Raw genomic sequence first — 21,156 nt, 5'->3', positions numbered from 1 at the left:
GGGGAGATGGGAAAGACAGTGATGAGGAAGAGGAGGAAATGATCACTTACCACGGCACCAACGCCGTAGGTGGCTGCTGGAGCAAGTGTGTGGTGGTAGGGGTCTGCAGCATAAACTCGTCCGTAACTGAAAAGAAAATAAAGTTGAAGATTAACGGAAAAAAAAAAAAGTTAAACCCAGGTATTACCAATATTAACAAAATGGTTGTAATGAAATATTCCATTCTATCCAAATTCATTACAAATAAACTTACTTTGCAGTTTTAAAAGCAATATCCTTTGGGAAATGTTAATGACAATGACAATAAATGTATAATTAGCTTTACTGGACTATTAAGAATCAGCATCAGGCTAAGGAGAGTGGCTGAAGAACAATGGCAGGCACTTGATTTTAAGGAATATGCTTATTGCACATTCCTGGTCTTTCTATAGAAGAGAGAGCGTCATCCTAAGCCATGATACTTGCACAGCTGAGGTCTCAATTTTCAGGCCAAGTTCCTGCTAAAACCAGGCAAAGACAGTGATGTGAAAATCAGATTTTTGTCATTTCTCCCCACACAAATTCCTTACAGTTGAAACTACTTCAAAGCTGCTTTACATATACACCTGGTCAATTTGCTGGCCCAGTCCTCCTCTTCACCTTGCAAGACACAGCTTTGCTACACAGTTTGAGTCTGAATGCAGCTACCATTAGTAAGATGGACATGTCAACTAGATACAGGTTTCACTGCATGTGTCTAATGTTTTTTTCCATAACCAAAGAATCCCCATTTGATCTCAGGTGTCACATATAACAACAAAAGCAATCTTGAAATTATAGTGGTGTCTTGCATACAAGGGCTAATGGAGTTTTAATAATTTACTCTTGATATCTTTCAAAAAAAAATCATCATTTTTTAGCCTTATGTGAACAGTAACCCAGATTGGTCTCATTCTGCTTAACTACCTTATTTTTCAGATGGAAATACAAACTTACTTTTCTTTGAAAAGAGGACAGTTGTCCTATTTTATTATCACGTACTCGCTCCTCCACAAGTGGAATCTGATTAGCCGATTCCTAGATAATCAGCTGAGGGAAAGCTGAGAAAGAAATGTTTCCATGGCATACGAAATCCTCTGCCACCCACTACTGTGGGTCCTGGATGTGAGGTAGAGGCCCAAATTATCTGAACTAGGCATTCCTATCTACCCAGTGACATCTTCACGGAAGGAGCAGAAATGACCATAGACAAGATAGTCTTTAATTCTCCATTTCACTGAGCCAACATTTGCAAGAATAGGAGGGATTCATTGCACGTGGAAATCCCAGTAAACCACCTCCTGGGACAACTGTGTTATCTAAAGGTAAAAGGATTCAGCACTGAAAAGGCAGAGACTTTACAAAATGTCTCTTACTCTCTGACCAAGCCTAGGGTCATAGATTTGCAGAAGTTACATGCTTTACCTTTTTCAACACATCTTGATGAAAAAAAGTAGAAGAATGTTCAGTAGGTACAAACTTCAAAGTTTACTTACTATCAAACATTGGTTGATATTCAGTATTGTGAATAAGCCATTTTTTTCCAGCAACGGAGTCTGGCATTTTGAGCAAATGTGCAGTGTACGTATGTTCTTACAAAGTATTCTATGGCAAAATCTGGATGTTTAACTACAAAGTACAACCATAGCAGCTGAATGCCTTCAGTTGTACTGTCTTGTTTACTTAGTAAATTCAACTTTCTGTTAAGGGATAATACGTTAAAAAGGAGTTAATCTATTAAAGCTATCAAAGTACTACAAGTTCATGATGAACGTGGGCTCTATAGCTTACCCCACAGCTGTTTACTTTAGATTTGGGCAGAGAAGTCCTCATAGCTGTCAAAGATATATATGAATATCCAGGGGAAGCAGTGTTGTTGGGCAATCACTTTCTTTAAGACATGGTCTTAAACTCAGGAAAATATGTGTAAAAGACTTGTATAAAAGATATTCGTTCCTCTTTTGCATCCAATATATTGATGAGTGAAGGATTAAATTTATATATCAATTCCATTTAAATACTTGGTATCCATGAATACCTATCTTTGGAAATTATCCAAGGCAGTTAACAACAAAGAAATCAGGCAGATCCCACTGAAAAAAATGGAAGGAAAAATAGCTCACATCAGCCTATGTTGGGTAAATGACACTTGGTGATCCTTTGAGTTGGAAAGGGGACATAAGAACTCTTCAAGCAGGTTTGACACTGACCCCATACTCTGGAGCCTCTTTGGTTGGAAGAACTTCCACAAACCTCAGCCTCGGTAACCCTCTGCATTAGGATGCAAACATTACAATATTTAGAGATTTTAAAATACTTAGCTCTGATAGTAGCCATAACAGAACCTCTTATGTCTTGTTCATCTACACTGAAATGAAGAAGACGTCTTATTTTCCTCTGTATGCCCACTTTTAAAGTCTGAGAATCCACTTTAAACATGATTATAATTTTAATTCTCTCAAGCAAAGGCTCATTCAAACAGTAAGAAAACATCTAGAAAGGGAAAACGATTAAATTAAAGCTAGACTTGTTTCCAGCACTAAAAATTTCCCTCATGTCCCTAGTAACATGGAAGAGGAATTGCATGTACTATTATTATACACACTTTAATGTCATGGATATCATTTTTTAAAGCAATGGGAATCAGTATATTTTCAAATGTATTTTTCTGATTAACTGGTATTACTGCAATACTGAGCAAGCACAGTAAATTTAAATCTGTAAGAATTATATTAATTTTGGTCTAGTGTAAACCATTAACTACACTGGGACTTTGCGAGTTTTGTTTCCACTGCTCTGATCCGTCTCCTGAGGTAGGGCTGCATTTTGACTCCATACTGCGTCCCATTCCTGCAGGATCCTTGACTACCCCACAGTGTCCCACAAAACTGAAAGTCTAATGGGTCACCCACGGCAGGGTAATAAGTGGCCTAAAGGCAAGGGCCACTCATAAGGGAGGAACAAGCCCAAATATATAGTGCTGAGGCTTTATTACATTATTAGTATATTTAACCCAGCTACTGAAGTAACTAGCAAGTTTACAACATTAATGTAATAAAACACGTTGCTAATAGTATTATATCATTATTTTCCAGAAATCTGGACAACTAAGGAAAATACGGAAAAACAAACACACTAAGCAATTTCAAAAGAAATTAAAAAATTACTGTTTCAACGCAGTATTTACTTCTGAGTACATTTTTATTACTCTTTTGCTAAAGTAGTAATAACCTGTTGTCAGTCCTTCACATTACTTTTTTCATCCTGTGTAGATTATGTTTCTTCCTTAAAATGAGAGTTGTGAAGTAATCCTAATGTGAAAACTGTGACCTAAGTTAATCCTTGCTCCTTAAAAAGAATGTTTTACATTTATATTATGATAATGCTGAAGTTTGTACTGTGATATTAACATAAAAATGATATTTCAGAATTAGCAATGCTTATATTCTTGTTAAAATAAGAAACGCTTCTTCCTTTTCTTTTACAGGATATTGAAATTCCACTTGAACAAATGTGTGCAATATAAAACAAAATGTAAAAAGCATTCTTCCAAATCTTCTGTAAAAGAAAATAAAGTATATAAAATTAAATTGCAAAATTCTTATTCTTGCACCCTCCTAAATACACTTGACATATGTAAGCACAAACATGGAAGAATATATTTCCAAAGGGGAGCAAATACATGCTCAGATATTATCTGGGAAAAAAATGCATTGAAATTCCTCTGTGATGAATAGACTTTTTTTTCTCCTCAGGGTGACCTCTACCTTCAGAATATGATGGTTTTATTATGATTAATAAATTTCATTTCCACAGAGGAAAGGAACAGTGTCAGCTTAAACTTAAAGCAAGTGGGTTTCTTTTTAAATGCTAATTTTTAAACATGCCCTTGCATGACACCAAATTTAGAAGCTCAGAAGGTTAGCAGAATAGATTCTGATTTCCATGCTGAGAATAGTAAGAAGGATTTAAACTGTATTGTCACACTGAAAATCAGTAAGCTAGTTCAGTCACATAGTCATTGGTTCATATATTCACTATTATGCCAGCACGCTTATTTCTCATTAAAATTAGTGGCATTTAAATGCTTTGTGATAATTTACACTGGAAATAATCATTCTAGGTAAACAATTCACTAAAATTTAGGACATGCAAATGGCAAAGTATTTTGAATAAATTGTCATTGTGATTATTTGTGTATTTTACAGAATGTTAAATCAATGTATCAAAACCAATATGTGCACTCACAAATTCTTGTCTAAGAACACATCTGATGAACAATTTTGATGCATCACTAATTAGGACAAGGTAAATTCCACTCTTTTCCAGTATGTCTGGAACAAGAATTCAGGACATAACAGGAAAAAAAATAACATTTGTTAGCATTTTGTTACCATACTGGCACTGGTTCTTAAGTAGCTGGACTAACAACTTACTGGGAAGTAACTGAGAAAAAAAAATAAAATCAGTGTAGCCATGATAACATCTGTACATGTAGCTGTAAACTATCCACCAAAAGCTCAGTATATCGTATGTTCTTCTTTACTCATGCTATGCCTCATTTTCCTCAATCATTTTCAGTGCTAAAATACTACATAAAAGGAGAATTTTTTTGTCCACAAATAAAAAAAAGAAAAAGGTAATTAAAAATGGTAATGGAGACATTGGGAAGCTCCTTAATAATATATATACTGTAGGGTTTAATAACAGCATTAATAAGGAAAAATTCACGGTATAAAATATGAACCAAGTTAACACATTTTCCTCAAGTAATTTGAGAACTATAGAAGGAGAATTTTAAACATTATTTTATTTTTCAGAATTTGATGCACATATTTTTCTGATCATTACATTTCCCGCATTTTTTAAAGTCCACATATTGCTAGAAGTAGTACAGAAAATTATGAATTTATTTAAGAACTATAAAAAGAGAAGTTAAAAATCTGGTATTACCTCAGCTAAATCTAACTCTGATCTAATCCCTCATTACTTGCCATATTACAAAACAAAGTGTATGTATCACTGGCAAGCTTATATTTCTAACTTTTCCACAATATTATCCATTCTTTACAAGCTTTGATTATAATCTAAAAATCAAGTAATAATATTGCTTCTTCTTCAGACCTATTTATGTTGAATCTTCAACCAGAATAACCTTAAATTACTGAAATTCTTGTACTGACAATTATAACTAAATTTCCCCAAAAAGCAACTGAAGAAGTGAGACTTGGCTAAGTATGAGAAGGGATGGTGCAGGTGCTTTGGTACTCCTGCCCTGCTTGTTCACCCAGGAGATGGGCATTATTGCAGGATGTGCCTCTTGCCGTTGGCACGTGGCACGGAAAGGGCAACCCAGATCTCTCCTCTGTCAGATCTTAACGCGGAATTGCAATAAAATTTTAGATAAAGATGTGAAGATTTTAGTAAAGATTTGGAAGGAATACAAGAAAAGCAAGGGTTACCTGGCCTCATCCAGATAAATGGTTCCAGTAACTCACATCGTGCTCTTTCTCTTGCTCCCATAACTACGATTATACCATGACAGATGACGTGAGCAGCAGAGCTCCTTCATACGCACACCAGTTACACACCACATTGCTGAGCAGTATTTTAACCTCAATGGGTCAACACTGTGCAGCAGTGGTAGTCCTTTAACTTAAAATTCTTTACTACAGTAGGATGATATCTGCTTATGGTGTTCAAAGCATCAATTTATTTCATTTTGGATATGAACACCCAAGCAATTTTAGGTATTTCAGTCACCTGAATGAGCTACAAATCTCTCTGTATATCTCAGAAGGCAATGAGAAAAGGTGTCTATCCTAAGTTTTTACTTAAGACCAAGGAAAATTATTGAAATCTGCTGATAAAAAGTTTCCAGTCTTTTCCTTGATTCTAAAGGTTAAGAATGCTAAAATTCTCTATGCAAACTTTTACATGCACTATATCGAACACTAAGATAATTCTACAAGGGAGGACCATAAAATACTTCATTGTATATCATCTTCCTCTTCCATGACAGATAGTACTTTACAGATTTGTGACATGGAGCAGAGAAAGAATTGGAAAGATGTAGTAGAGACAGACAGCACAATGAAACAGCGAAACTTCAAGGTATACTGCAGTGCTGAACTCCTGTATACCTCGAAACTCATGAGGGCTATCCTATGAGTATAGTACTAACATTCCTAGGTTTTCACAGAGATGAAGAAGCTTGACCAGAGTCTACCATAGGGATAGGGCGATAATAAAAGATTTCCATGAAGGGATCTTCATAAATATGTCATTGATTAAATATTAAAAGCAGTCTTTACTTTTTCCTGCAGGATGTGGCAAGAAGAAACTTCAGAAGCCTATTCAGAATTTTCTATACGCAGAGATGAATTAAAAGTTCTTGACTGTTTACTTATTTATGTCACATCTGAATTTGTCCGGTTAATTTTCTTGCTAATTGATGAGTATGTTTTGCAGAAATTTTGGTCACTGATGCTCAGACCTGATTTTAATTTTTATTTCTGTATGCCAACCTGTAGCTTCTTTTGAAGCTTGTTAGATGTTTACAGCTATCCAAAGTTGAGCTGCCGCCTTATTAAAAATTTAAATAAATATGATTGATATTGGTTCATTTGCAGAAATATAGAAGTGCAACAAATGGCAGCACAGGTGACTTTCCCCCTGAGCTGATGCTGAATAACTGCTGTGGAACAATCCCAGGGACAGACCTCAGCTTAAAAGCTTTCTCTCAAGTTTCAGTCTTGCTGTCTGGATTTACACAAGTGTGGGGATTTCACTTAATGTCTAGTTAAAAGTCTAACGTAATTCTATGCTACCAACAACACCTTTCTGTATAATCCTATCCAAGAAAGTTAGACTTTATATAAACTTCATTAAAAAAAGCCACTGAGGAAGCTAAGGTTTGCCATCAGGTGACGCATAAAACCAGCTGTATTACAATGAAATCCAAGTATTTCTTTGCTCTGTAAAGCATTTTCTTATCACTATTGCTGTTATATTTTGGGGCAATAAACCTTGAATAAATTCTTATTTAGTTCAACAATAAACAGACTGGGTACATTGTTTATTAAATTTGAAAGAAGTCTTTTATGCTTGTGTGTGAAGGTCTGTAGTATACAATCATTTTTTGTTTAGTATTTTAAATGTAATATGATAATCTCAAGTTATTAAAACTTAATCCTCATTTATTTAATGTATATAACCACACATACATGCACACACACACAAACCAGCTTTCATGTGTACTATTTTCAGTCTATCAGAGAAAAAAATCTGGTTGCTTCCTTTAAAAAACAGTACAGAACATGCATACATGCTCACACGCACTTGTTGAGGGCAAATACAGATTATTCACTATTGCTGTTATCAAAGGAGCTTCACATTGCAAATCCTCCATTTACAAATCACAGAACCTCAGCTTTACTTAATCTTGTCATGTTGTCACATTTGACTAGCCATGCGAACTGACCTAGAACTGTAAGCACCGGGAAGGCAAGCTGTCAAAGAGATAATGACAAAGATGCCAAAAAGGGCTGCCAGTGTTTTCACTGGGTGAGAAAAAGGAATTAATCAAACTTCATGAAAGAAGAACAGAGGATAATCAAAGTGTTTACTGATTTTTATCAACTGATCCAATAGCTGAACATCTTTACCACACAACTACCAAGAGCAGTAAAAGCGGTAACAAATGGAATTCCATATAAGCAACTATTTACAGCAGCAGTAAACACAAGTTTAAACTGCCAACATAAAGGACACTTGAATTTATAGAAGTTTAACATTGTGCATTAGTACAACATTTCCTAGTCTTTCCAGAGCAAAAACTTCAGTATCTGCTATTTTTCACAGCGAAAAGCAGTACAGCCTCAAATAAATACTAGCATAAAGACCTTACGGATGCTCCTTCATCTTCATTTTTTATCTGATTAGTGTAAAAGCATAACATAATAATAAAAGCATCTCAGAGAAAATGGTTATTTTACCAGTCAAATTGCTTCATGAAATGAAGTCAGACCCATAGGCAGCAATACTAAAAGGGAAGAACCTCTCACAACTGAGCACATGCCTTCACACAGTAATTCAAAAAGGCTGAAGGAAATATCTCTGAAATTGCATTCTTCCAAAGCAGCTTGGATTATATGTACTTCTTGGAAATTCCTTTGAAGGAGTATAATCTGGTCCATATCTTCTACCAGACAGGTAAATAAGTCAGTAAGATGTACGCAGGCATGTATGGCAAAATTTTGACCAGCTATGATCATTTATGTACCGTAGCAGAGGCACGCCACAACAGGCACCTTAACCATTCTAAGCACTTTGTCAAATGTTAATTTGCTTTTAAATAAGTATCTCCATATTTGCTAATGTTTCATGAATTAAATTTGCAGTAGTGTTAGTGCTGACAGGGTAATGATAGTATACAGGAAAATTGCAATGATTTGAGCAATTGCATTTGTTAAAAACCGCCAATATTCAGTTCAAACTATTTCAATAGTACAAACTCCAATGTTTGCTTCTTTAAGATGCCTGCTTTTATGAAACATTTTTCCTAGAGTTATAAAATTAAACCTTTCAGAATATTTAATCTGTTTTGGAGACTGTGTCTTTCTCCAACTGGAGGTCAATAACTTAATCTAAGACTATCAACTTCTAAAGCTTTATGATGCATTTCTTTTGCACATGCACACACACACAATCCCACCTCCTGGGGCTGATTCTGCTCAAATATGTAAATTAATACAGTCACAATTGGACAGATGTTATATCCACTTCCACCATACTTCATTCCAAATTCAGGTTTATATATACACTTCTCTCTCTCTCTGTTATTTCAAAATCATAAACTGCATATACACTTGGGAGAAAAATACCAAGCATGCATCCACACTGCATTTTTTTGTTTGTAGATGCAAGTTGGATAACATTTAAAAATTGGAGGAAGAAAGAAAGAGTGATATAAATATAGAATAATGATCCTGTCCCATATTTACACAAAAATCATAAAATGCAATATGCAGGTACCTCCGAGAATGCATTTGGAAAAGACACTACAAAGTATTTTTTTTCTTTACAAACTATGGATTTCAATCTTACAAAACCTAAAAGAAAAAACAATATATTGAGCACTGATTTGAAGAATTCACTAAAAATGCTAAAGATTTAAAATGAACAATGTTCTGTAACCAACATGTAAATAAACCATGGATTTATTCTGGGTGTCACTGTGATTTATTAAGAGCCTGATAGGGCATGATGCCCATTGCCCCCATCAGCCAGGAACCTCAGGATTAATTCTCCCCTAATGTAACTACTGTCAGAGATTTGCTAGAGGAAAATCTTTAGAGATCCTTGTTAAAATTCCATCATCAAACTGATAGGAGGTTTCCGATAGTTTCCCTACCTCTGTGGTAGTTCAGGTCTGTTTGCAACCTCTTTAATCATGCCTGCCAGAGAAGATCTATCCCAGAAGCACAGAACTTCTCTTCTGAAGAGTAATTATTTTTAGCCTCAGAATGCACTGGATGCAATCAAGAGTGGAATATTTTTAAATTTCCCACGGAAGGATCTGTCTGTCAGATACTTGAATAGGTTTTCTTTATATAATGTTCATACAAGAACAGATAGACATACATAAATAGAAATGTGCGTATGGACACACTATCTGTTCATTAACACATTTATTTATTCAAGATTACTTTATTCCCAAATCAGAAAAGATAGCATGTGGCTGAGGGCTAAGTATCCTCTGGCAGGGATGATAAAGTGTTAGGAAGAGAAGAGTGAATACTACCAGCAGAATCACCCAAGAACTTCCATTTCCATTTGATAATAAAGTTTCGACCAAAAGTTTACTTGTTGTATTATGATTTGAAATCTACAACCACACACATTCTTTACAAGGGAACAATACAAACATACATATACTCACATTTCAAACATTGAGCATATTACCAGTATCTTCACTTTATATCAATTTTACAAACGCAGTTGAATTACTGTAATTGAATTTAGGAACACTAAAAAAAAGCACTATAAAATTGTACTGTAGGTATTTTGCATGCATCTGAAAAACCACAGAAAGTTTAGCTTCAGTTCTAAAAGTTTATATATCTCTATACATGATCCATGTATTAAACATAAAACATCAGATAATAAATTAGTTGAAAACCAACTTACAGATTTGAAAGAACAAATGCAACTGGCAACTTGCACTACAGGAATAGGGGCCAGATAATTATTTTTTAAAAAAGCCAAAAGTCCTTTAAATTCCATGACTAAAACTTAGATTTACAAAAAACAGAAGATACAGGCTTTCATTAGCTTTCTCCTTCAGATCATATTACAAAAAAGGCACCTACAGTCACCTATGATGGATACGTTTATCATATGGTCAGAAACACACCTAACAAAAATACCTTATTGTTGAATCAATTCAACAGAGGTAATCAACTGGTAAACTGAAAAGTTTTAATAAATACACACAGAGATCCATTTTGCTCTGTGTGAAGTTATTGATAAATTCAATTATCACACAATTCTGTGTGAATTTACTGATAAATGAGAGTGCTGTATTTTTGACTGGAATTCCAAAATAGTGTTATACGAAATATGTATAACACGGTCTTGGACATTTAAATTGTGCCTGAATTGAGGGGGGCAAAAAAATGTCTTTATTAGAGAAAGAATTATTGCTTAGTAATGTTCACTCTGCAAAACAGGAAATTAGTTTCAGGACAAGAAAAAATATTAAAGACCCTAAGTCTCTCTCAATAATTCCAAGTTTTAAAATTGCTAAAATAATTATATTTATTCTTATTTAGCAAGGCCTAGGATTTATAAATTAGTAGCCTCCCTACTACAGCTCACTCTAATCCAGAGCTGAGCAGGAAGCACGTGTGAAATAATGAAAACCAAAATCCAAGTCTAGTGATAGCAAGAAAGTGTCAAATGTTGACTTCTCAAAATATATTCTTTTAATGATTTAGGACTTTGAAAAATCAGTGTTAAATTAGGTTTTATTACAGAAGAACTTTTCAGATTACCATCAAAAATGCTATAGCTAGAATACAGATTATTACAATGTTAGCATATTTTGGCTTTAGCTGTGGTTTTCTTTTTCATAAATAAATGTGCCTTGTTTGTTTCTATGTAGGTCACTATGGCACAAACAGAAAACTCTTCACCTTTCATTTATTTCTGCTACTGTAAAACTCTATAAATAAACATTTTGTGTCACACTATATACCTTTTCATCCTTCAATACAAGCAGCTTCTATGAACTCAGTAGATTTTTTGCATAACATTATCGGCAGAATATGTCCCGGCACTGTTACTATTTGTTTTGGCTTTTGGTTTCTTATGTAGTGACATAATATCATCCTTACCTGAATTAAGACTAAGACTGTTCAAACTCTATTGCTTTAAAATGAGAAAATCCCTTGACATATTCAATATATTTATGAATTACTATTACCTTTTAAAACCATTGTTCATTCTTCTGTACCCATGGCTTACAACATGATAGTATATTAGCAAAGCAGCTAAGACTTCTTACTTACTAGCGAGCGATCCTTTGAAGACACAGACCCTCTCTCCCACTATCTTATCCATAGGATAGACTTTGTGAGTGCTTTAGGGTCTGCAGTACCCTTGTGGGCAATATTTGCCCCCAAAGAGTTGAAAAGAAAATTGTTAAATCTATAGCACTTACAATGTCCTACATACATCTAAGCCTTTACTCTTTTCATTAGTTCTGTTTGTTTTGGCTTTTTGAAAGTCAGTCTTGATTGTACTGCACAGTAAGTTTTTATTAAGTTCAACATATCCTTACTTACTAGGCCATATGATATTTAAACTGGAAATAAAACACCAAAGTCAGCAAAATAACCTAATGTCTTTTATATGGCAGAACCTATAGGCGGAAGCTATAAATTAATTAAACTATTCCAAAGATTTATACTATGGACTTTCCTATGCTTTCTCTTACGATTAAATGCAGCATGTGAAAAAGGATATTGAGACCTGGATGGATGCATCAAGAAGTATCAATGATTGTTACCTGCAGAGGTGTTACAAGAAATTTCATCTGCTGCAACGAAGACGAATTGATTTCTGCAAGAGAAGATAAAATTCACAATACTGCTTGCTGACTGGGAAATGTGCTAGCTGCCAATTGACTTGATGTTTACAGATGGGGTAGGGTAAGGGTGCTTAATTTTAATGAATGTAGCAAGAAAAAGTGTTGACGTATTTCAGTACTATAGAGTTCATAAGGATCATGAGGTAGACATGCTGGGATCTTTTAAATGAAATAATGGTGACATTTGGATATGGACTATGTACAAACTCTTGCATTGGAAGCTTCATGTTTAGTGTTACAGATATGTCAATATATTTATGAAGTCTAATAAAAAGAAAACAATATTTATATTGATATAGATATTAAAGGGCACTAGTGCGAAATATGTAAAAAGCATTTTATGAAAAAAATTGCAATTTACTTTGTGCATCTGAAAGAAGGATACTGAAAGTAAACTATTTTGCTTTTTATGTGTCTAATATGATTGCAATCAGAAAATAAATATTCTGCTATTTATTAAAAAAATGACATAGTGTATTCTCATATACTGTCATCCAAATACATAGAAAAGTCTTTTGCAGAATCTTAGGAGAATAAGCTAGAGATATGAGTAATTTAATATAAACCTTCTCTTGCAAAATTCTTTTTTAAACCAGGTAACGTAAAAAGAGAAATGCTAAATATACTAATATTTCAAAATGCAGAAAACTTCATTACGGCACAAATCCTGATTTGTCCTTTCCAAAGTCAAAGCAAACAGGATTTGGGTTAGTGGAAACCATGTTTAAGGATTAACATCAAATGATTCCTTTATATGCATATACACAGCTTCCTTGAGTTATTTTTGTGTTGTGCAGGATTAATAAGAACCTTGGTGAAGTTTTAACACTTGAGTATTGCTTTACTCCATATTGCATGTCGCTCCTCCAGCCTGCCCTGCTAGGCATGGTGAAAAACTGAGGTTTTATGTTTTGCACAGCTTTAATGCAAGAGTCTACCAAATAGGAGCTAGAAGGAACTAGTTCTAGCTTGTACTAAGGACTACCTGGAAACCTTCTGCAAGAAGCCGAAAGCTCTGTCAAGCATTAATTACTCTGAAGATCCTATTGAAAACTATTCAGTTCAGGAGCAAACATCTCTTAGGAGTAACAGCACCTTGAAGAGTTAAGCCCTAAGAGAACAAAATCTATTTCTATTAATTTACCTCCAATGTATAAAAGAGATTCAAAATTATTGTTTAGAAATCTGTGAACCTTGGTACTTAGAAGTTCACATTTTGGGAAAAAAAAAAAACAACAAAACAAGGCATCTGTAATCCATACTATAGGGACAGGATTGATTAAGATCAAAAATCGTATCTGGTCATTGCTTCTGTCCTATCTCAGACATACTTACACCTGCTTTTTAGTATGAATGAACTTAGCGATCAGACTGTATATTCTTTCGTTTTCAATTGGATGTACAGATTGGTAGTTTTGCTCTTTATTTTGTCATCGGCAGCTACTTCACAAGCTAATGAGATCTACCTTGCATGTAATGCTAAAGACATGAATTTAAAAAAATGAAGGGGGGTAAATGTAACATTATAAATACACAACTACTCTGTATTTCATAGGTAGTATAATCCTAAAAGGGATTCAGCCAGTAGCAATGCAGACTTACCAGCTACTGTTTTATAGAAAATCCTTTTGATTCATTTCTATAAAGTTATTAAACTGCCCTCTTATATAAATGAAAAGATAACTTTTCCTTAAAAACTGCCTCTAAAGTGGCTAGCCGAGAAACCTCTTTTCTTTATCTCTCTTCAGAACATTTGTTGTTATGGAACATTGAGCCACAGATACTCTGTCTTCAGATGCCAAAGTACAGAATTATCCATAAGAATAATATGCTGGTTTAGTTACCTACAGAAAGACCCCAGAACACTAACTGCTATTTGTCTTTTGGAATGACAGATGTTATTGAAACTGTTCTGAAATCTTACTTTTTATTACCAAGTCTTTACTAATTACTGGTAGAAAATTAATTTTAAAAAATTTAAGCCAAAGTGATACCTATTTGAAAAATGTCTACCGTAAACATTTCTTGTTATACTACTTCAATTTACATAGGAAGATACTATTTTCCCCATATTTTGCTTTTGTAAAATTCATTTCACAACTCCATAAATCAATTTTAAAAGGAGAAAGTTACATATTGGTCAGCATAGCAACTGTAAGAATGAAAAGTTAAGACTAGATGCTGGAGTTCAAGAAGCCAGTTCAATTTTTTTTATAACTAATTGGTGTTATTTGTAAAAATTACAAGAAATTGTTTAGTACTTTGATGGCTTCAATGTTTTCATAGTGGCAGTTTTTTATTTAGTTAAATTCTATTCTATTGTTTACATAGACCTAGAGGGAGAACTGATAATCAGAGGTGTCACTATGCACATATATCACACTCGATGTCCAAAGCAAGTACTGTTCCTTACTGTGGACATCCCCATAGCTTGCAAAAGGAGTCCTTCTGAGTTAAGCTGGCACTGTGGTGCATCATCTTCTATCTGTCTTAAAGTACATGAAAAAGCAGACCTGGAAAAGGGCAGCTAACCTAACTCAGTCCTTTGCAAATGTAGGTTTGTTCCCTTCAAAGACCAATTTTATGCCCTCACTGTATTGAGCGTACAAGGCTTAAAAAACTCACAGTAAGGTATGGTGAAAATTCATGATGCATTTTAGGTTGTTTTAATGTTCCTCATCACTGCTACACATTTTATTGGTTCAAAAAGGTACAAGAAAGGTAAGTGGACCCAACTTTATTATACAATAAACCCTGCTCAATTATTAAGATACCGAATTGCTTCCATAAGTTAATTTGTGTATTAACAGTGAAAGTATAGAACAAAATCTTTACTGCTCATTGTTTTATACTTCAGATATAAAAGAAGACACATCTAAATTACAGAGAATTTTTTTTTTAATAAATTTTTTAAAGTTGTTACTAGTTCTAAGGGAGACAAACAGAAAAATAAATTGAAAGAGTAACACGACAAATACATTGATCTGAATGTACAGTTGGATATATTCAACTTGCCAGATATCACACCCTGGACTAAGTGCAATCCTTTTAAGTGCTGGAGTGGCATCCTTTGGCAGCTTGAGCTCTCTGATGGAAACCCAGACAGCGTGGGTCATGAAAATGTGCTTCTGGGACTCAAAATGGCCATGTTCCATCTGAGCAACTATTTCCCAAGGGCAAACACTTCTGCATACTATTACTTCTCTCAAGCCTATATATCAATTTCTTATTTCTTCTAGTAAATTGTAAATTACAACAGATTTTTACCAGTATGGTAATAAAGATATTTTTTTAAGTTGGAAAAAAATAAAGTTTAAAGATTTAGTGTATTTCCTGAATTCAGAAAGAAACAGAAGGGGAGGACAACAGAAGTAATATTAAGTGATTTAGATTTTTTTTCCTACTTTGGCGTAGTTATTGGACCTGCATTACCCCAATTTTCAAAAGGTTCAAATATGTTCTAATTTACTCTGCTCTGTTCCCCACAGACTCTTTGGCAGACCCCTACCAAACATATTCCTTGAAGGCCTCAGATCTCACATAAACCTCCCTATCAGTTTTAGCACCTGCTATTTCTACCCAGCAGGTCTTTTGCATATCCAATACATTAGGTGCTTTCTTTCTCTCTCCTTGATGCTGTTAGTTTGGTGAAAACAGGCCGTATGATAGAATAAAACTGGATTTTTCTTTTTCTCTTTTTTAAATCTTTAATCGCTAGAGGACAAGCCTTATCTTCACTATAGATGTTGAATATACAGAACTACTTCTGTGAAGAAACCCCACATGTGAATTTTTGCTTCTTGCTAAACTATCCTAGAAAGATGCAATCTGTAGTAGAATGGAGAATAGCTCTAGGAGAGGAGTCTTTCACTACCTCTGTCAGCATTTCCATTTTAGCATCTTTTTCACAGAGTAGTTTAAAAAAAAAAAAAAAAAAAGCAGCATGATTTTCTACATGTATCTTTCTGTACTGCACTTTTTATTATAGGAGACCTTTTATTACAAGATCCTTGATTAGCAACATTATGGCTTACGCCCTCAGGAACGACTTTCAGTCACTGTTAAACTAATAATTTGTATTTAGACAGGGACAGGGCTTACACTATAAAACCAAATATTGTTTGAAAGTTTTCATGATGGCATAAGGTAGGCAGGAAAAGTTGAGCTGTCAGAATCAAAATCATACTCCAGAGCATCAAACTTCAAAGAGCATAACAAAATGTTTTCAGGTTCAGCTTTATCACCTGATTAAAAGCACCCTGTTCTGAATTAAAGCAGGCCACTGAATTGAAAGACTTAGATAATAAAGTATTAGACCAAAATATTTAAGCAAGTGAAGAACAGGAATTTAACTGAAGCTTGACTAAGGTTTTTCATTATGTACACTATTTAGTGAAAAATATTACTAATTACAAGTAACTTCAGTAAATGTTACATACTCATAGAAATTAGGTCTTCTGGACTATCCAGTTTTTAATTTTTCTTTAAAGTACCATAGCCTAATTTCTTCAGCATGTTTATACTACCACAAGTTAATTAAGATGCCTAAGATATGTCATAAATACATTTCATCAGTACTTTCCTTTCCCAAAATGTTGCATCTACCCCTTTTTCAAGAAGAGCTGTCTTTTACAGTCTTGGTTCTCACAAGTTGCCTTAACTGTGCTAGAGTAATACAGAAAAAACTTCCATACATTCATTCTAAAGCATAATGACCTAATATAGAAGTTACACGCATATCAACACTGAATTTAAGCTTAGGTAAGGCTATATATGTGTGAAATCTAGTAGAAACATCTCAACACTTTGTAATTACTATACAGTATTTTTAGTTTTTATTTCTACAGACATCTTTTCTGTAAGCATGTTTAGATAGTCTTGATTCCTGGTTACAATTGCTTTTAATCTATATATTCTGAGAGTTAGTTTCAAGTTTGAGATACCTGATATTCCAATGACGTTGATTAGCTCTTAGTGTACGTGTATTTTACGTGATCCTTCAGGAAGAATTAAGTTAGATTATTAACAGTATATCCGTTTAATGAACATTTATGACTTTCCTTCAAACTTTTCCAAAATCCCTTAATGTTTCCCATCCTCATAAACACTAACACCAATGATCTCCGCTACCAAAATGTCAAATAGGTACCAGAACAGAGAGAGAAATTCTGGTTTATACCATCTTTGATACAACACTGAACTTCCACCTCCTTCACATGTGGGAAGTTGGGAGTTTCCCCTCACTGAGAAAACAGTGGAAGTTTTCTTAAATACTGAAACCGTGATAATTCAGTTACCCATAAATGTAGACAACTTTTATCACATTTTCTACATCTAAATAGACTTTATTTTAAAGGTCAGTGGCAACTTAAAGTAGAGTGCAGCTCAGAAAGAGCAGAAACTTATAACAGAGATTGGGGGTACAGTACAGCTGATCCTACCTGACCCATATGCAATTTGGCTACTTTACTATTAGCTGGAAAATTCAAAACGTGGAAGTGGAAGACAGGAAGAGATTCAGAGCATGGGTCTCAGATGCTTTTTTTTATGACTTGAGGGATCTAGCCATCATGAAGCACAATTCCAACCTAATTTCAGGACAGACTGTTACTCCGAGTGCTCCCTCTAAAAGTTTCCATATAGTCGCCCCACCCTGGGAAAGGACACGCTCGTCTGTCTTCGTCTGCACTACTACATATTCCTAAAAAGTCATCAACCTACTACTGCGTTTTCCCTCCTACAGTCATTGGCCCTGCTATTTGTCAGATGTATGAAAGTACTCACAGCTGTGTCTGTGAAGTTTATACGCTTAGGTCATTGTGGGTGTAAGAACCTATGTTTGTAGGCACATGGCACAAATTACAAAGTGTTCGCTGTGCCCTGTCTTCTCCCTAAAAGGCTGGGCGATAGTGAGAGTTTTCAACAATATTTATATTTTACACGGCACATGATTAAAAACAAAATTTTGACACACATATAATTTCACCCAGCACTCCCGGAAGTTTTTAGTCCCTCTTCTTGGCAGCACAGAACTTCCATAAAATAGGAGCCATAATAGATGTCAAGTAGGATTTTAAGAAATCAGGGCTTCCCTAAAAATAATCACACTAACTGTAGGAAATTTAAAACGCAGAAGAAATTATAATCCACTAACATACAGTGATTATGTTTCATACACCAGAATTCTTGGACTTTGCTTACTAACCTCACAAAACTAAACAGAAATAATTTTGCTCAACACAGAGGTGCAGCCCCTCCCTCCCCAAAATACAGCAACTGCTGAAAACAATGCAGAGCCCCAGAACACAGGAAATTAAGATGAAGGCAAACACAATCCTGAACTGAAGTTACAGTGGGGAGATTTAAACTATAGGTAATCAGTTGACTTTTTCTGGTAAGATCACCATGGGATTTACAAATACACTCAGTATTTAATTTTCATGGGTCAGAACCTCAGCTGGTAAAATTGATGCAGCTTAACTGAAAGCACTGACTTCACTGAAGCTATTCCAAATTGTATTCTCCAAGGATCTGGTTCTAACTATATAGCATAGCAATGATTTTTCCCAGAACTGTTATATGTGGTACATCTATACATTTCTCCATTATATTATTAAAGATACTTTATTTTTCCTTCATGCTCTAAACTTTAAGGCTTTGTTGTTCTTGTTAGGACTCTAATGTCGAGGGCTTTTCCACTATGAATTATAACATAGCTGACGGCTAGCTGCTTGAATACTTTCTGTAATATTCAAATATGTACGAAATTTCAGAGTTTCCCTCTAAAATAATTTTATGAGGTCCTCCCCAACTCCCTCCTCCTGGTGTCCAAAATTTAAATATCAAAGCTATCAAAGAATTTAAACTTTTTAATATTAGTATAATAGCTATTATAAGAAGGTTGGTTTTGTTATTATCATGCTTTATATTCCCATTACTGTAAGTACATTATCATACTCATAGCATTTGAATCACAACACGAAGACAACTAAACAACTTTACAGCCATACCGATAAGATGTATTAAATGAAGTAAGAATAAAACTATAAATAGAAAGTAACTCATGAGGTATCAAGCTTCAACAATACTAACCATAACTTGTTTGACCTGATGGGCATTAGGAAAGTATATTTTACTTTTAGACTAATTTCTTCCACGTCAGGTTATTTTTTTCTGTGGAATTGCTTGTTCAACCTAACTATTAATAATGGTGCCAAGACAAAGAGGAAGATGCAGATATTCTGCATTCACTTCGGTATTCTGCATTTGTTGTCAAAAGGTAATGCATCTCCCACCTCCATCATTCCTGATCATTTCATTAAATGCTCTTTTCTGAAATTTTGAGGCAGGTCTTGGAAGCATATGGAGTAAAACCCTGCACTGAAAGAGATTAACATAGCTACTTCTGTAAATATTACCTCACAGAAGACACTAAAGCTCATCTTCATTGCTCAAGCAAAGACAACTTGTCCATCTGCCTGGACTCAGCTGCCACTCTGACAGGTCCAGTGTCACCTCTGCCTGCATGGGAGTGTCATGTCCTACAGCGTCTCAAATAGCACCAGATCCCTGTTCCTATGCACCTTAACCAAGTCCTTAATTTGACCACCAGGTTAGTCACCTCTACATTGCTTTTTATTTGTGTCTTCTTCGTGCCCAACACAGGACATTTCAGCATGATTTAGCCAATGACAAGATGACTCTAACATAATTCAGAGTGCCAAAGACAGCAGGAGACAGAAAAGTTAAGAGATCTCTCTCATGAAATTTTATCCTGCCACCAGTCACACAACTTCTTGAACAGGAAGAATTCATTTTAATACCAAAAAGCACTTTTGCAATTGTGAAAAGCACACCTTCAAGAAAAAAAAAAAAAAAAAAAAAAAAAAGAAAAGAAAAGAAAAAGGAAAAAAATTCCAAAATTCCTAACTCTTCTGAACACTAATGGAAATGTGCATTCCCAAGACCGGTGATATGCCTGTATTATTCCATTTACTCAGAGAGGAAAAAGAAAAAAAAACCACACACACACAAAAAAAGAAAACACAAAAAAACTAAAGAGAAAAATGGTCAACAGAAGATGCTTCCTCATAATTTGTATTCTTATGTCAGGCTTTCCCCAGCAGATGGTCGGGCGTCTTTTTTAGCCCTTCTATTGAACTAAATTACCTATTCAAATGCTACAAGAGAGAGACTCCATTTAGCATAGCCTAATATCAATGCTGTAAGGCATGTTAGGGAAAAGAAGAGCTGTCCGTACTGCATATAGTGTAGATATAAATCTTCCATGTCAATGTCTTGTGTATGAACTCCCCCTCTCTCTCCTCCCATTACCCCTCAAAGACTGTATAAAGAAATTTTCTAGCAAAGTGGTGCTATACTTTGCAACTTAGTATAGTTGTGGTGCAGCTTAGTACAGTTGTTGTGAAAAATAGGTTTATTTTTAATATATTGCCAAAATGTGGACAATGTCTTACATCACAACCAGTGGAAAAATCTGTAGCCCTTTCACCTACATTTTAAATCTACATATTTTATTTCCTGATTTATTAATTTTTTTAAATCAGAGCTATACAAATATGCTTAGTTCTAATTCATATTACCTACTGTATTGGTGGAATTTTTCTGTGTATGAAGGATTACATAATATATTATACATGATATAAATGTATTTATTATTAATACAATATACATAGTCTAAATAATGCATATTTATCTGCAAGAGGAACACAGGTGATTTTTAAGTGGATATTAACATTTTAAAGTGAAACCTAAAACTAATCAGTGAAATTCTGAACACTACATAAATCAATAGTAGAATTCATACTGATCACAGTGGCATAACTGCTCTAAGACTATTTGCTTTTTACTGTGATTATCACAGTCTACACACTTAAACTAAATCCTTGAAGTAATCCAATTTACTTCAGAAGTGCTCCGTGTCAGCAATGTAAACTGATGTCAGTATGATCCAGGACTGCTAA

The 21,156-nt window shown here is 34.5% G+C and overlaps 1 protein-coding gene across 1 annotated transcript in view; it reads right to left on the bottom strand.

The window, feature by feature from the left end:
• The window catches only part of RBFOX1 (RNA binding protein, fox-1 homolog (C. elegans) 1), a gene marked incomplete at its 5' end in the record, with an annotated part of 102,290 nt that overhangs the window by 3,102 nt on the left and 78,032 nt on the right, over window positions 1-21,156 (bottom strand). Inside the window, 2 exons of the mRNA XM_009698766.1 lie at window positions 51-126; window positions 12,092-12,144. Coding sequence (XP_009697068.1) covers window positions 51-126; window positions 12,092-12,144 — 129 coding nt within the window. The remainder of the gene's footprint in view (window positions 1-50; window positions 127-12,091; window positions 12,145-21,156) is intronic.

The sequence above is a fragment of the Cariama cristata genome, unplaced genomic scaffold (assembly GCF_000690535.1).
Source record: "Cariama cristata isolate BGI_N322 unplaced genomic scaffold, ASM69053v1 scaffold2650, whole genome shotgun sequence".
In the NCBI taxonomy this organism is placed as follows: domain Eukaryota; kingdom Metazoa; phylum Chordata; class Aves; order Cariamiformes; family Cariamidae; genus Cariama; species Cariama cristata.
This window is presented reverse-complemented; position numbering and strand designations above follow the sequence as displayed.